This window comes from Saccostrea echinata, unplaced genomic scaffold (genome assembly GCF_033153115.1).
Source record: "Saccostrea echinata isolate AGI-Se365-2 ecotype Australia unplaced genomic scaffold, CSIRO_AGI_Sech_v1 ptg000030l, whole genome shotgun sequence".
In the NCBI taxonomy this organism is placed as follows: domain Eukaryota; kingdom Metazoa; phylum Mollusca; class Bivalvia; order Ostreida; family Ostreidae; genus Saccostrea; species Saccostrea echinata.
In genome coordinates, this window is record NW_026889779.1 from 12201456 (window position 1) to 12217827 (window position 16372).

The following is a 16372-nucleotide window of genomic DNA, read 5'->3' on the forward strand; positions in this document are numbered from 1 at the left end:
AGTAACAGATAAAGAAAATGAACATTTGAATTTAAGAATTACCCTCACAAATCAAGCCAAAGCATGTGCAATACAAGGTGAATATTTTGAGGAAGGAAAACATATCGATAACAACTTAGAACATCTTCACGTACTAAGCTCTCAAAAACGTTAATTGAAACAGGACTAAGAATTGTAGTCCATTTGGTCTGACATTTAAACACTGAATAAAAAAGCGTGTCCTTTGAAGAAGTCTACATGCAAAAGTTTCATTCGAATCTGAAAATGGCAAGCTTAGTCATTAACCACTGCAACATCGTTCATTGAAATTGAATTAATTGGAATCGGACTAAACATTGTGCAATGAAACGCGTTGAGGCTTGGGTATTGCTAGTTTGTGTCTTAAAAAGTGACGTAACGATTTTTTTTTCCGATGTGCTTGTCGTTGAGTGATTGAGCTCCATCCAGTGATCATACGATGCGATGAAACAAACAGCAAACCAAAAAAATTGAAAAAATAAATAAATAAATAAATAAAACAAATATGCATGGCAGATTGGTAAATGTGACAAACCCTATTACAAGACAATGCACTATTGAGCATAATGACATTACAATTTATTCATAATTGGTAAAATGTATGTATCAAACCCTAACACATTAAATATAACCAGTGTTATTAAGTAACCAGCTGAACTTTAATGGTTGCTGATTTAGGTTGGCATATTTATTTCCTGAAATTGCAATCCTGTAGGAACCGTTGCACGGACGCAGGGTTGTAAGCAAAAATAAACTCATGAACAAACGTTATTATTGAGAGACAAAATTGTAATTTAGATAAAGTTTTCTATTGTACACATAGTGCATGCGTTCTAGAGTAGCTGAAGTGGATTGAAAATGAATTTCAAAATAGGATTTCAATCCAATGTTTTCTCGGATGTCCGTGTCGAATTGTACCCCCCCCCCCCATTTCATTGTCCATCATTAAATGTTTTGACTGTAACAGATTGGAATGACGTAAGCTGCATAGTTCCAACTCTGCCAGTTAATGTTTGTATCATTGTGTGTTTATAAAACTAAATATATAAAATACAATTTTGAATTAAAATGTATTCAGTTACTTTTGGTTAAATTAGTTTCCTATTCTTTTGAAACCAGAAGGTACTATAGCTTTCCTCGTCTTTAAACTTTTCTGTCCATGGTCTTCTATCAGTCAGTCCAACGCAGTACCTTTTTTTCTAGACACTTCTAGATTTGAAATGATAATTCAGTCTGTCGGTTTGTTCGCAAAAATTTTAACATTGCCCATAACTTTTGATTGGTTAGAGCTATGGCTTTCATATTTCACATGTGCATTCCTTGTGACAAGACCTTTATTTGGGTACCATCATATTTGATCTTGACCTTGAAGTTTGACCCAGTTTTGCAAAAATTTACCCAACTTTAACCTTGGCCATAACTTTTGAACAATTGGTGCTAGGTCTTTCACACTTCACATGAGTAATCCTTGTGACAAGACCTTTCTTTGGATACAGACAACTTTGACCTTGACCTAGGAGTTTGACCTACTTTTGAAAAAATTTAACCTTGGCCATAACTTTTGAACGATTGGTGTTTGGGCTTTTATAGTTCACATATGTCAGCCTTGTGACAAGACCTTCCTTTGGATACAAACAACTTTGACCCTTTGACCTTGACCTTGGAGTTTGGAATACTTTTGGAAAACTTTAACCTTGGCAGTAACTTTTGAACAGTTGGAGCTACGGCTTTCATACTTCACATATGTTATCCTTGTTACAAGACCTTCCTTTGGATACCATCAGATTTGACCCTTTGACCTTGACATTGGAGTTTGACCTACTTTTGAAAAACTTTTATCCTTGGCCATAACTTTTGAACGATTGGTGTTTGGGCTTTTATAGTTCACATATGTAATCCTTGTGACAAGACCTTCCTTTGGATGCAAACAACTTTGACCCTTTGACCTTGACCTTGGAGTTTGGAATACTTTTCGAAAACTTTAACCTTGGCCGTAAATTTTGAACGGTTGGAGCTACGGCTTTCATACTTCACATATGTTATCCTTGTTACAAGACCTTCCTTTGGATACCATCAGATTTGACCCTTTGACCTTGACCTTGGAGTTTGATCTACTTTTGGAAAACTTTAACCTTGGACTTAACTTTTGAGCAGTTGGTGCTAGGACTTTCATATTTAATATTTCTATTCCTTGTGACAAGACCTTCCTTTGGATACCAGCAAATATAATCCATTGACCTTGACCTTGGAGTTTGACCTACTTTTGAAAAACTTTAACCTTGGCCATTACGTTTGAACGATTGGTGCTACGGCTTTGGCTTTCATATTTCACATGTGTATTCCTTGTGAGAAGGCCTTTCCTTGGGCACCATTAATTTTGACCATTTGACCTTGATCTTTATGTTTGACTTATTTTTGAAAAACTTTAACCTTTTCCATATCTATTCAATGGTTGCTGCTAGGGTTTACATATTTCATGAGTGTATTCCTCGAGGCAAGACCTTACTCTGGGTACCAACATATTTGGTTTGCTTTTGAGAAAGTTTAACCTTTGCTGTAAGTTTGTTTCACAAACACATATTGTTGAATTATGAATTGTACGTGTATTTTGGACTTTTTTCATGAGAGGTTGGGTTTTTGGTATGCAGATCTATATACTTTAACAAATTACAGACCAAATTAATTCACACTGCATTTCGCTTTAATGATTTTTGACGGACATGCTGTTCCTGAACTTTGATTTACTTTCTTTTCTAGATGCTTGCACGTATTGAGTTGAGTTTTGATATGTGTGGATACCTTGATGAGTTACAGATCAAAGATTGCGTTGTATTCCACATCGGTTGTTTTTGAGGAATTACGGCCCTTGGATTCGTCACTATTAATGGTTTTTAGCTCATCTGATCTGAAAGCTCTTGGCTTTCTGATTGAAAAGTGTCCGTCTGTCGTGTGTTGTTGTAAACTTTTCACATTTTCGACTTCGCGAAGAACCACTGGCTCAATTTCAAGCAAACTTGCCATAAAGTATCCTTGGGTAAAGAGAATTCAATATGGTAAACCGAAGAGCCACGCCCTCTTTTAAGGGGAGATGTTTAAGAATTTGTGAAATTTTGGTGTCATCTTTTAAAAATCTTCTTTACAAGAAACACTGGCCAAGAGAATGTGAAACTTATGTGAAAGCTTCATTTCATAGTGTAGAAGTTTGTTTTATTTTTATGGAAGCATCCTTGGGTCGTTTAGATTCAATTTTTTTTTTTTTTTTTTTTTTTTTTTTTTTTTTTTAAATGACGACCGGGAAGTAGGGTGGGGCTACAATATGTGATCACAGTTTAATATGGGAATATATAGGGAAAACAAAAAAAAACTGCTGAATCAGATGAAAGACAGCATGACCATAGTGACTCATGTGAGTGTTGTGGCCAACGGGCCTCTTGGGAGTTTTTTTCTGTCTGTTTTTAATGGATCGAGACTACACGTACCGGAGTAAAAGAGTCTGGATTACTTATGCAATACTCTCAAAAATGCTTGCTGTATTTAATTTTATCCCCTCAAAAAGAAAAGTATATAAGAGTTTATAGCGAATAATATTCTAGATATCTATAGAATGACTCGTTTATCTGCCTTTAGCATTGACACTATGCTTCTCCTATATAAGGCTTGGAAGAACTGCGAACGATATTATTGTTCTGCCGCCTACCTCCAAGTCAAATTTCAAAAGTTAACATGTTTGAATGATTTTTCATATTTATATAGATATTTATGCAAATTTTCATAAAACATAACTTACGTGGGAAAAACTAAGAGAGATAACTCTTTAATTTTGATAAAAAGTGCGTTTTTCACTATAGAAATCAACGGAAAATATTTTTAAAACACCCTCCCCCCCCCCCCCTTGGAACAAAAATTCCTTTTTATGGGTTGTATGAATTGTTATTTTGTATTTCACAAATTCATACCCAAGCTTTTGTTGTTTCAAGGGAGGAGGGGGGGGGGGCATATGTTTACAGACAAAAAACTGCAAAAATGTTCATTATATTACCAATTTCAAATGTGATTAAAAATAAGATAAGGTCTTTTATCAATCTTTTATGTTGAATTTTACATAAAAGTTTTAAGGATTATTTATCCATTTCCATGCGTTTTTGAAATTCTAGCGATTTTTAAAGCCTGATTTCAATGGGAAAAAATGTAAATAGCAATTAAGTTTTTGACACTGGTTTTAATATTATTAATCAATTCATAATGAACTCTTCTTTGTATTCAATCAAGTTTTTATGGCTGAAATGCCATTTATATTGAATTAAATGGGTGTAAAATGTAGGCGGGATTCTCGAGTTAGCAAAATTTTGTATATAAATTTCATCTGAGTTTAGAAAACGTCTTACAGGTATGGTATAATCTTCTCAGTAATGTTAAGTAGTGTACGATATCATTTAGGATAACCACGAATACTTAAGCTAAAATTTGATTATTTTAACTGTTAAAATCAGAAATGACAACACAATAGAATTTATTAAGTTTTTTTTATTGATTGCTAGTCTGAAATATTACAGAGCAGTTTAAACATAGAGTTTGCAACAAACATATCCAAATTACACTCACAGAGACACGACCATGTACCGGGTACTCACAGCCTATAGTGTTCTCAAGTCATCAGTGCATGACAACTGTAATATAGATACATGTATACACATGCAGGAGCAATAGGTATCCCAATAGTCTCCAATACATTTTGACAAAATAAATCGTTTTGTGTTCTTTGTCTCCCTTATGTATATTTTTGCACAAAACAAACAAGAATATATAAGATTCATCACATCATGGTCACAACATGTTAGTCCTGTAAGAATACTTCAATAAAGAAAAGTACGGTACATAATCCATAATCTATACTGAATGTAGCTTTATTTAAGATGGGATACTTTGTGGCTGGACAGAAGCACAAAATTAATTAGGTATATGTTGTGGAGTAACTTCTACAACAGATGAAAAATGATATGGATAGTAACAAGAACTCAAAACTGAGCTAATTCCACTTTTTACAAAAACAGAAAAGTGATGAGGTGTGACATCATATATGTGTATCTATATTTAATAGAACTAAATTCCTATTTCTTGTGGGCAGAAGAGTATTCTTTATTCTTTTAAAAGTAAAATTTATTTTAAAAAAAGAAAAATTCTGTTCAAACTTCGAAGAAAAAAAATGAATTCAAAACAAAAACTATGCAAAATGTTCCAAAGATTTGTTAAACATGAAAAAAACACACATTCAAAAAGATAAAATAAGGATCAAGAAAAAAAAAAGAATGTAATAGTCTTATTAATATAGGAATCTCAAAGAACTAGAAAACTTAAACATATGATTTTTAATGTCATCATAAATAGTATCAATACAAATATGACTTAAAATTTTCCAAAAAGATATATAAATTAAAATAAATTGCCTTCTAAATAAGATACTCAATAATACAAACAGTATTCTCTAGCACCAAAATAATTCCCTTCTAAATAAACCGATAAAAAAGAAAAAACACTAAAAGAGATATACACCATGTAAATGCCATTTTTGTAATATAGTTTTAATCAGAAGTCTGATGAGACTGTAGCCCTACTGGTTTGCACTTATAAGAGTACAAGAGAAATTCGATATCATTTTGTAGTCTACTGTATACCAAGTTTTATTAAAATCAAACACAAACTGTGGCAGGAGTAGCACTTTGAAAGGTTTGTATTTTAAGTTAACATGGCAACACCAATCTTTAAAAAAAAAACAAATGAGGAAATCATGTATCTTGGTAAAATTTACATGTGTACCAAGTTCTACAGAAATCAAACCGAAACTGTAGGAGGAGTAGCATTTTGAAAATTGTTTACAGACAACAGTTTGCACAACAAACAAACAAAAGACACCTTGTCAATACACAAACTCTTCAGAAGTCTTTGAACAGTAGAGCAATTAGTGTGATGTTCGAGACAAAATTATGCAAAATTTGACAAATTATAAAACAAAATCAGTACATTTTTTTTCTCAACATATTCTACTACATGTATAAATAAATATGCGTAATGCAGAGGCTATACTAATTGTGACCTGTTTTCAATTTCTTCATCAGACCCAAATAAAATCATGCAAACACCTCAATCACACTGACTACTGATGATAAAGTAGAGCAAATACCATATAGACATAGTGCAGCTAAGTAACTTGTAATACATACACACTGCATTATGTAACTGTCATCTAACATAAATGGTAAGTACTTAAATATTTCAAAGGTCATCTACAATATTTCCAGAGATGCATACACATGTATCAGATTACTGTAACATTTCCTGATCAACAGCAGTTTACCTGATGTTTCAATGATTCACAATAATCAGACTATGGTTATGCTGATTCTTCTGTCTGAGTTTGGCACTTGTTGTAGAACAAAACTGCATTCTCATAATAGTCACTGCTTAACCAGAAGCATTGTAAAATATCCTCTACATCCCGTCTGTCAAAAAGGAAAGGAAAAGAGTTAAAATGAAGTTTCTATATTATTGTCATATTTTGATGCATTTCAATGAATTTAATTGATTTTGATCATGGAATTTCGAGCATATTATCTCATTGGAAAACTATTCAGTAATATATATTCAGAATAATAATTCAAACATATTCATTTAATCTTTGGAATTATACAGACACTCTGAATTTCTAATACATTGTAATAGGAAACAGAAAAACTTACATTGTTCCATCACAGAATTTGATGTTAATTTTCTCCCCTATAATTCCTGCCACCCAGCCTGGAAGGTACACATGTTGGTGACTGTCCCACATAGCTAGAACATGGTCCCCCACAGACAGGGGGTGATGCTTGGTGAAAACTCCAAATATATGATGAGAGGTCTGTGTGGCCTGCTCCCCATCACACCATTCTAATACATATTCCCTGCCATTACCAACTCTATCCTTTACAGAAGCTGAAAGATAGGATTTTTTAAAACATGATTTTCAACTTTGAATTTTGATGTCGTATATAATAAAAACAAATCTCAATTGGGTTGCAGTTTAATCTGTATTCCCTGAAAGAGGCGTTAGTGCTGAACAATTTACCTAAGTGGTAGCTTCCCATTCTGTCATCCCTAGCAACCACAGCTTGCCCCACCCATCGAGTCTCACATTGGACAATGTAATTCACATCATGTTCAAACTTTTCTGGTGTCAATTTATAAATTTCCTCTCTTGGAAGTTTGTCTTCTTCTCCATCATAGAATCGGACTTTCATTTGTAAGTTCTGATAGACCTCCAACACAATTCCTGGTGCGTAACTGAAACTGTAGTGAGGGTGAAGGGCCACAACGGGATCTTTTGGCTATTGCAAAAAAAAATGTCATTTTACCAGTAAACTTCAGCAATAAAAGATCTAATTCACAACAGTTTATACAATCATTTTTGTGTGTGTGTGTTTTACAATACCTGAATGACTTGATTGGCATCATCATAATCAGTGATTATATCTTCTCTCCATATTCTCTCACACATTCTTGTGCTGTCTTCAATAATGTAACTAAAGTCATTGCAATCCTGTTTAACAACACCTGTAATATTTTCAAAGTAAAAATGTCCATTATTATTGCACCTTATTACAGAAAGAAAAGGATCTTGTGTATTTATCAAATCATATTTTCTTTGGAGAGTGTTCTTTTTCAATGAGGATAAGTATTATGACAAAAATAGAACTGATCCTCTCCCCACCTCTGAAGTACCAGCCCTCATCAGACCAGCGAGCCATAACCTCCTCCCCCTCCCTCAGACATGGCAGTGTTTTCCTCAACCTCAGAAGGCCAGAGGTGACTTCATGGCCCTGTACTGACGATGGAGAATCTGAAATCGGATAAAATATATATAAGGTTAAATATAGCACAATTACCTGGTATATATAATATATGTAAAATTAAAGATTGAATTGTACAAGTAAATTGTGCTATCTGAATATACAAGTGTCTACATATAAAAAGGCACTGAATAGGGAACCACAATGCATGGAAGAAAAAATTATGAAAGCATTACAATAATTTTAATTTTGGGGCAATGAAATGTATAGACTTATCAATTTTCAAAAGATAAATGTTGTAAATAACATACATAGCTGTGGTATATTTTAGGATTTACAAAAATCTACAGCTTTCTTTTGAACTACTGTATAATTTTTACCTGGTCTCTCCTTCACTTTACTGTCGTCCGAGTCCTCGGAATCCTCCACCTCTATTACAGCAGAACGGTTACTGGATTTAACTGACTTCTCATACTTTTTCTTCTTCTTAAGTTTCTTCTTCATTTTCTTCAATTTCTTTGCTTGCTTTTGAATTTTCTAGAGAATGTGAAATTTTTGGAGAAATGAAGATAAGTATTTCTCTTTACAAGGAAAAATGATCCCAAATTTGGTTGAAAACTAATATTTTATATATATATATAAATTAAAACATACCTGTTGCTGTACTTCAAATTGTTCTTGTTGCTCTTTCAGTTGCTTTTTGAGTTGCTTAAGTTTCTTGCTTTTCTTATTTAATCTCTCCATGCTTTCTGACCTGCTTTTTAGATTGATAGGGGACTGAGACCTTGAACTTTCACTACTCCTTGATCTGGATCGTGATTTAGATGACCTTGAATTTGATCTTGATCTTTTATCTCTTTCTCCTGAATATGAACGTGACCTTGACCTGCTTCTAGATCTTGACCTAGATCTTGACCTTGACCTGCTTCTAGAATTTGATCTTGATACTCTTGGTGTTGGAGTCGGTGATCTTGATCTATAAATCAGTAAATACAGTAAAGGCATCATCAATCACATAAAATGGACTGTCAATTGTAATTCATATCTATGTGCATGTATACAATACAAAAAGCCAATATTCATGAGCATGACATCAGTAGATACAATAATTTATTTAGCTGAGTCTTTCTAAAACTCTCTCTCTCTGTTTCATAGCATGGCTTATGAATATTAACATAAAATACATTTATCCCCAGGATTTAAAATACTCTTGGTTTATAGGTGAGAATACATGTAGCTGATTAAAAATTCCTTTAAAGTTTATTGACTTGAAAAACTTTCCTCAAAACAAATAATCAAGGTTGATAAAAATGAATATAGACGAATTAAATAATCAACTAATATCCACCCCAAAAATTAAAGTGTATCTAGATGTTGTTAACACTTTTTTAATTTCAAGAGCAAAAATTAAATTCATTATTTTAAAAGAAACATATTATGTCACCAATTTGTAATAAATTTCAATGTCATTCAATATTCAGTTCATATATCTAGTTCCCTACAGAGGTAGCTTTTTCTTAAATGTTTTTAGTAAAAGTGAAAATTTTTTGGCAAACCTTGAAGCTTCCTCCTCAGGGAGTGGAGACATTGTTTTGCCGGTCCTTGCTGTGTTAGGGGTAGGGGCTGGGGGTCGAGCACTGGCTGGTCTCTCACTTGTCACAGAATTCTGTTCAGTAGGAGGGCCACTCTCAGTCTGGTCAACAACAGAAATTTCAACTTCTGGTGAGGGAGAGGCTTTCCTCTCTCTGAAATACAAAAGATAACTTTATACAATTGTGATGTACACTGTACAACATCCTGAGAATAAAACTGTTACCGGTAATTTACTGTATACATTATCTTTATAAACTGGAGAAGCCATTTATCTTCTTTATTCTATATCATCAGATTTCCTTCACCAGCATTAAATACAGAACTGCTAGAAGAGTTATTGTCCTTTGATTGTGTTATACATGTAACTGTACCTTTCTCTATGTTCCCTTCTTCCTCTTCTTTCTTTATCACTGGGTCTGGCTGATCGTGGAGTCTTCACATAAACATGGTCATCAAAGCTGTAAGTAGCAAATACTTTGTTATTTATATGTACATTAATAACAAATGAAACTGGAAGCACTTGTCCATTTGCTGAGAATATATTTATGTGTGAGAAGCTCTAGCAATGAATATTTCTTTTCAGTGACAGCTAGAATGAATAAGTGAGTAGCTGTACTTGAAGCTCATATGTGAAAATTTGATCACATGCTGCAACTCTAAAATATCATTGTGTAGACATATTATCATGGCTTACCTCCCTTGGTTCTGCATCTGAATTTCTGCAATGTAGCGGATCGCAAACTCAAATCTGGACTTGCTGATTTTCATGACATAATTTCTCATTACTGTTGCCTATCATAGAAAATTCATGAAAATTATGGACATACATATTTTTCTGATTATATCTTATATGATCTACAAGAGTATATAGAAGAAGACATGCATGCTGATTCCTTTCTACATTCAGCAATGCAATTTAACGTACCTGTTGACCATTGTACATCATCACTGTATAGAATTTGGCCTGTGCAGTCTCATCTTGAGGAAGAACCTGTACAATTCCAGGGGCATAGCACTCTAGTTTTGAGTCTGAATTAATGACTCTCACCAAAACACAATCTCCAATCTGAAATAAGAGATTTCATGTTTTATACCTGTCCTCAGAATGACAATTTTCTTTATTAGGAAAGCAGTTACATGTATCATACCCTGAGATGAGGTCTAGCAATGGCACCACTGGTTGCTATCATTAGTCTGGTGGGTGTGAGGACCTGTTCTTTGTCTTCGAACTCGACCAATGCATGCCTGGTGTCAGGGCATTTTACAACAGTTCCTAAAAAAAATAGTAATTGTTTATCAACAGGCATTATTTACCAAGTAATAGAAAAATGACAATGCGTAGCAAATTTTGGAGGGACTATATTTACAAAATAATTTGGGTTTCAAGTGAAATACATTAACAAATGGACATATAAATGGAGTTTCCAAGTCATGGATTCCTGATTGTATAGGACTACAGATAAAAAACGATTGATTTTTTTTTCTGGATCATGTGACAAGACCAGTAACACATCCAATGCTTAAATAAATTTTAAAACATTTCATGGAAATACAACTGAGGATGAAAATGCTTTAGAACTCACCAGGATAATAGAGTCCATCCGAGTCCCTCCTGGCCACCACTGATTGACCTTTCAGTGTATCAAGGACTCGTCGTATGATGTTTTGTGGTAAATCTTTCTCTTGATCCATCAGAAGTTGGTTTTTGAGTTTGACTGGTTTTCTGTCCAGGCAGTTGTGACTTCTATGGCCCTGTTCAAAATCAATATAATCAATTTAATACTAATATAATGGCTTCTAGAGTTTCAAATTACTTTCAATTATTCATAAGAAATAATAAAATGTTCTTGTCATGCAATTTGCAAATGTATCATCAGTTTTACCTCATTTTTTTTATTTCAGTGTTACCTCTTAAGGGTCCTTTGTTTAATAATATTTTGTAATTATCTTAATTAAATACTTAAAAATTGTCAATCTTACACATAATTATGATAAAGATTCCACAAATATCATTAGTGAATCAATTAAATCACAAATTCAATATAAAATTCATAATTGATATGAAAGTCCAATGTCTATATTTTTCCTGTTCAATATATTTGACATTTAATACACAATCTAGTAACGGTAAACCAATTAATATAATTGAACCAAAATATAAATGATGATTATTTTGCATGCATGTAATGCATTATATTTATTAATAGTGAATGGTACAATAGCTAGTTTATAAAAATCCTTATTTTTTTCTTTCCATTAAAAATGCTGTACATGCATGCATTATATTCATAATAATAGAACTGTGATATTGTCCAATTACACTGTATAAATAGAAGTATATGGAGTGGTGACTTGCCTCAACCATACAGATTCCTTTACCTAGCTGAGGCTTCATGGAAACTTTAAAATTACCAGTATAAATATGAACGGTATGTACCATTTGATAAGAAAAGATGGCACTGCTTCAATATATATTTGAGGACACATGATACAAACAAAAAATGGGTTGCATATGGATTGGTGTATATATTTTTTGAATTATTTTGATTGTAAATGATGCATATATAATATATATCAAATCTCTAAAATATAACAAAAATTATAAACTAAAATCCTTTGATGTTCATTTTTTCCCCTTTTTGTCATTACTTTTAAAAATCTATATAATTTCTTGTTTACTTTATTGAACATTATTTAGAAGCATTGAATGAAAAATAAAACATCATGTGGCTAAACTTCCATATTCATTTACCAAACCATATAAATTAAGATATTAATTTATTTGTTATTTTCATGCATATATATATAGTTTTTAAAAAAGGTTTGTTCATATCATCTGTCCTTAATCTTAATTTAATTACATTATTAAATTATTTATATTATTAAAAATTTAGGCTTGTGTTTCACATTGAAATTATAAGATAACCGGAAGTTTCCATGTTCCCTCACTAGGATGTATGTGGACAGAAAAAAAATCATATGATTGTATGTATAAAGAAAGTTCTCTATGAACACATAGAATTTCTCCAATTATGTAATATACATTGTACACATAACACACTTTTCTCCAAAAAAGAAGTGGCACTGGGTATTAAAATTAAAATTTTCTATGTCATTAAATAGGAGAAGTCCACATCATGACTCTTTTAAAAAGAGGTCATGCACTTTTTTTTCTTTTTCATAAATATTAGTATGTAAAAATATATTCTTAATTACATTTCGATAAAACAAATGATTCTTATTACAGCAGCATATTTATGATTTAGATTAAAAAGCTTTATTTATTCCTTCAAATTGATCATTTTTCACTTGTTTTAAATTTTCATGCAGATTCAGTACTTTATATGTTGAGTTTTGAAAACCAAACAAGTGTGTGAGATAAAGAATTAGTGTTTAATCTTCCATTTTATATAACACAATAAATTTATTTTCTATAATATTTTGTGCTTCAATTATTTTACAGATGTATATAGCTATATATGTATATTCTAAGTATATAGAACAATTAGAAAACAAGAGAATTTCATAAGGTTTTGACAACCATCCACTTACCTAAAGACTCCTACTAGTGATATGAAATTAAGATAAAGAACAAATTTTTACATTTTGTAATCAGGAATTCGGAATAATATGCAATTTCAGGTGAATACTAAATTTTCACATTAAACAGAAGTTCATGGAAGTTTATTGGACATCAAAAAAGGTAAGAATTGACCAAAGAGCTGCATAAAATGGCCCAGCCCGCATGTCTATTCAAATATAATTAATGTCACCAAATGTCCAATTTTAACCCATACTAAGAAGATTTTATATTAGGAAACTAACAAGATAATGTTGTCATTTTAAAAGATATGTGGTCAGACAAGAGTCCAAATGATATTGGATGCATTTACATCTAAAATTGAAAAGTTAATTCTGTTTTTTTTTTTTTTAAGAAACTAACAGGGCCAAATAAGACCATTATTGAACCAGTATCTTCACACCTATAGAGTTGATCTTTCTTTGGTCATGAACTTTTAAATTAAAGGAGAATGACATGATGGATATGTTCTTAGTGGACAAAATCACAATACTTTGAACTTAACTATGCTTTTAAAAGAGCTTAATTTGGATAAAATTTGTTCATTTTCAAATTCCTCGAGAAAATCATCATTCCATTAGGAAATCACTGTTAGCTAGTACATGTTTCTCTTCCTCTGAATAAGGCCATCATTAATTTTTGTTTTGTTTGATGTACTCCAGCCCACATTTTTCAAGATGGATAGGTCTAAGGTATTTTTTTTTTTTTGTTTGTTTGTTTTTAATATTTCTAACACTTAAATAATCATCATATAAACCACTTAAAGGCTTAGAAATTTTAATTATATAAACAAATTAAACAATCTATTTCTGTAAGCCTTTTAATCTAAAAAGCATCTTAGAAAATTAATAAACCTAATAACTTTAAAAAGAATTCAATACAGATATTAATCTGTATAAATTTCACCCCCCCCCCCCCCCCAAAAAAAAAGAAGTACTGAAAAAAAAGATTGGATAGGGGCGATTGCAGTTCATCAAACAAATCATTTTTTATTGTTGGCCTGACTTTTTTTTTAACAGTTATGTACTACATGTATGCAAAATGAAACACTTTTATTTTCACAGATTGTCTGTGCCATGAAAAAGGCAAAACTATATTAAATCCAATTCAAAAAATATGACTAATATCTGAAATCTATGCTAATTAATAAACTGTTACAATCTTGACCCATGCATTTACTTGGCCTAATGGATCTTACTGATCAGTAAATATATCACTCTGTGGTAATTCATGCTTGTGTTCTACAGATAAATAGGGAATTAGTGCAAGTTACCACTATATTTCAAAGTTAACTAAATCAGCTACCCAATTTATTACCATCTTTATATTAAATATTAATGCTAGGAGAATACCTTATGAATTCACAGCAGTAATGCAATTATTTTCTGATTCACTGCAAGGAATATATGTATTAAATGTACAAAAAATAGCTGGTTTCCTTCAAAAATCCTGACTTTGAACTTATTTTTAAAAATAACTATGCTGGATATTTTTTAGTAAGTAATAAATGTCATTATCTTATGCAATGATGTATCAAATTACTCCTTGTTTATACCGCTAATTGTTTTATCATTAATGTTTGATAATAAGCACCAAACAGAATCAAATTCCACATCTTGACCTTTATTTGAATGGACAAAAGATGACTTAAGTATCATGTCACCATCTCAGATAACATTTCTCTAATAATGGTAAATGGTCTTATCATATGTTTAATATTGTTCTTGCGTAAGTGTCAACAAGGCTATACATTCTAAGACAACTGAGATTTTAAATGGAAAGAAAATCGTTAGAAATATTATACCTTTCATTTATAGGGCCAGTTATTGAATATTCAGACCTAGTCAGAGACAATATACCAAATGATCTATCTAGAGGCAGCTCATGTCACAAATTGTAAGTTTAAATGGTCTACATCAGGAGGTTGGGTGGGACATATATATACTAAAGAAGACAAGGACACAAAATAATGATATTCCATACTATGAAGCACAGAAGTGCTACTAACATATTTTTAATCTTCCTTGGTGCCTCTAAGAATTATTATGAAACATACCATTATTTAATTATTTCCCATGTAAGATGACTTCACTCCAATTCTCAATTAAAGTTCAATTTAAACCACTATGCACAGTCAATCATTTCTTCTCTCCACTAAAAAGCTTTGAAGCAGTCTTCCAATAAATGTACAAGAGAATCCTTCAATAATCAACTTTAAGGTTCATCGATACTCTGATAAGAGAGATAACTCTTACATGTAAGACTATTATTCCTCTATAAATTTGTCAAGTTGATTCGAAGTATCTTTTTTGTCTAATTTTGCCCAGCAAGCTTTGCTATAATTGTTTGTATTTTACTTAACAAATACATTTTTTGGGAAAATCATATGATAAGAATGAAAGAAACATTTTATATGAGTGAGCAGAGGGTTCATGAACTGTAAAACTTGTGCTTAAAATACAAAAATTCCTAAAACCCCAAAACATTTTTTTTATTCAGTGAAACCAAAGAACAGAATAGATACAAGCACGACTTAGACATAAGTGTAACACATAATATACCTCATTTATTTGCATGCTCTACATATGAACAATTTCTAAAACAAAGTAAGTTATTGACAAACAAGTTGATGAAACAAGAATGTCAGCAGTCTCGTTTAGGGTAAACTGATCTAGAGTCGGACATGATCTAGAGTCAGACAATTTTGATGCTATTTTTATCGGACTTCCAATAATGAATCCATCCTCTATCATGATCGACTGAATCAAGCAATTCTTAATCTATTAAGAGTTGTCTTTCTCTCTCAAAAGACGATATTGCAGTCTTTTTGACGTTTGACCCTCAAAAGCACTAATTACCGGGAAATTCGAAGATTGGCCTAGCAATATTTCGATCGATCAAACGTATGAAAGTTTTCACATCGTGTAAAAGAATTTAATTTGAAAGCTAGAATTACATGTATATTATGCACTAAACATTGTAAATACACAATATGTATAGTTTTTTGAAAATATTTTATTTTATTTCGAAGAATTCAAGTTCGGACGCAATGACTCAATTTGATATTGAGTCGGACAGTAAATTTTAGCAATTTTGATGCTAAGTCGGACACTGTCCGAGTTTTTATTAACCTTGTCACATAAATAATTGCTTGAAAAATATTATAAATTAAGTCAAATATTCGAATCTCTATTAATAAAGATAAATCATAAATTCATTTTTTTAAAGTAAGTATTTAAAATAAACGAAATTAATTCAAGGTAGGAAAGAGTAGGCGTGTCTGATGGAATTTGTATGAAGCGCATTGTATACTTTCTAATCAAACTGTGATTTTGATTTTTTATAAATGTAGCTAAAT

The 16372-nt window shown here is 31.8% G+C and overlaps 1 protein-coding gene across 2 annotated transcripts in view; it reads right to left on the bottom strand.

The window, feature by feature from the left end:
* Window positions 1-5463: 5463 nt before the first annotated feature.
* Window positions 5464-16372, bottom strand: part of LOC133197315 (von Willebrand factor A domain-containing protein 3B-like) — a 42844-nt gene continuing 31935 nt past the window's right edge. For both annotated transcript variants that reach the window (XM_061333283.1, XM_061333282.1), the window contains 13 exons: window positions 11018-11186; window positions 10583-10707; window positions 10360-10500; window positions 10129-10226; window positions 9806-9892; window positions 9398-9586; window positions 8496-8817; window positions 8222-8378; window positions 7763-7891; window positions 7484-7605; window positions 7121-7379; window positions 6753-6987; window positions 5464-6515 (listed from right to left, as the gene is read on the bottom strand). In XM_061333283.1, coding sequence (XP_061189267.1) covers window positions 6407-6515; window positions 6753-6987; window positions 7121-7379; window positions 7484-7605; window positions 7763-7891; window positions 8222-8378; window positions 8496-8817; window positions 9398-9586; window positions 9806-9892; window positions 10129-10226; window positions 10360-10500; window positions 10583-10707; window positions 11018-11186 — 2142 coding nt within the window. In that variant the 3' untranslated portion in view covers window positions 5464-6406. The remainder of the gene's footprint in view (window positions 6516-6752; window positions 6988-7120; window positions 7380-7483; window positions 7606-7762; window positions 7892-8221; window positions 8379-8495; window positions 8818-9397; window positions 9587-9805; window positions 9893-10128; window positions 10227-10359; window positions 10501-10582; window positions 10708-11017; window positions 11187-16372) is intronic.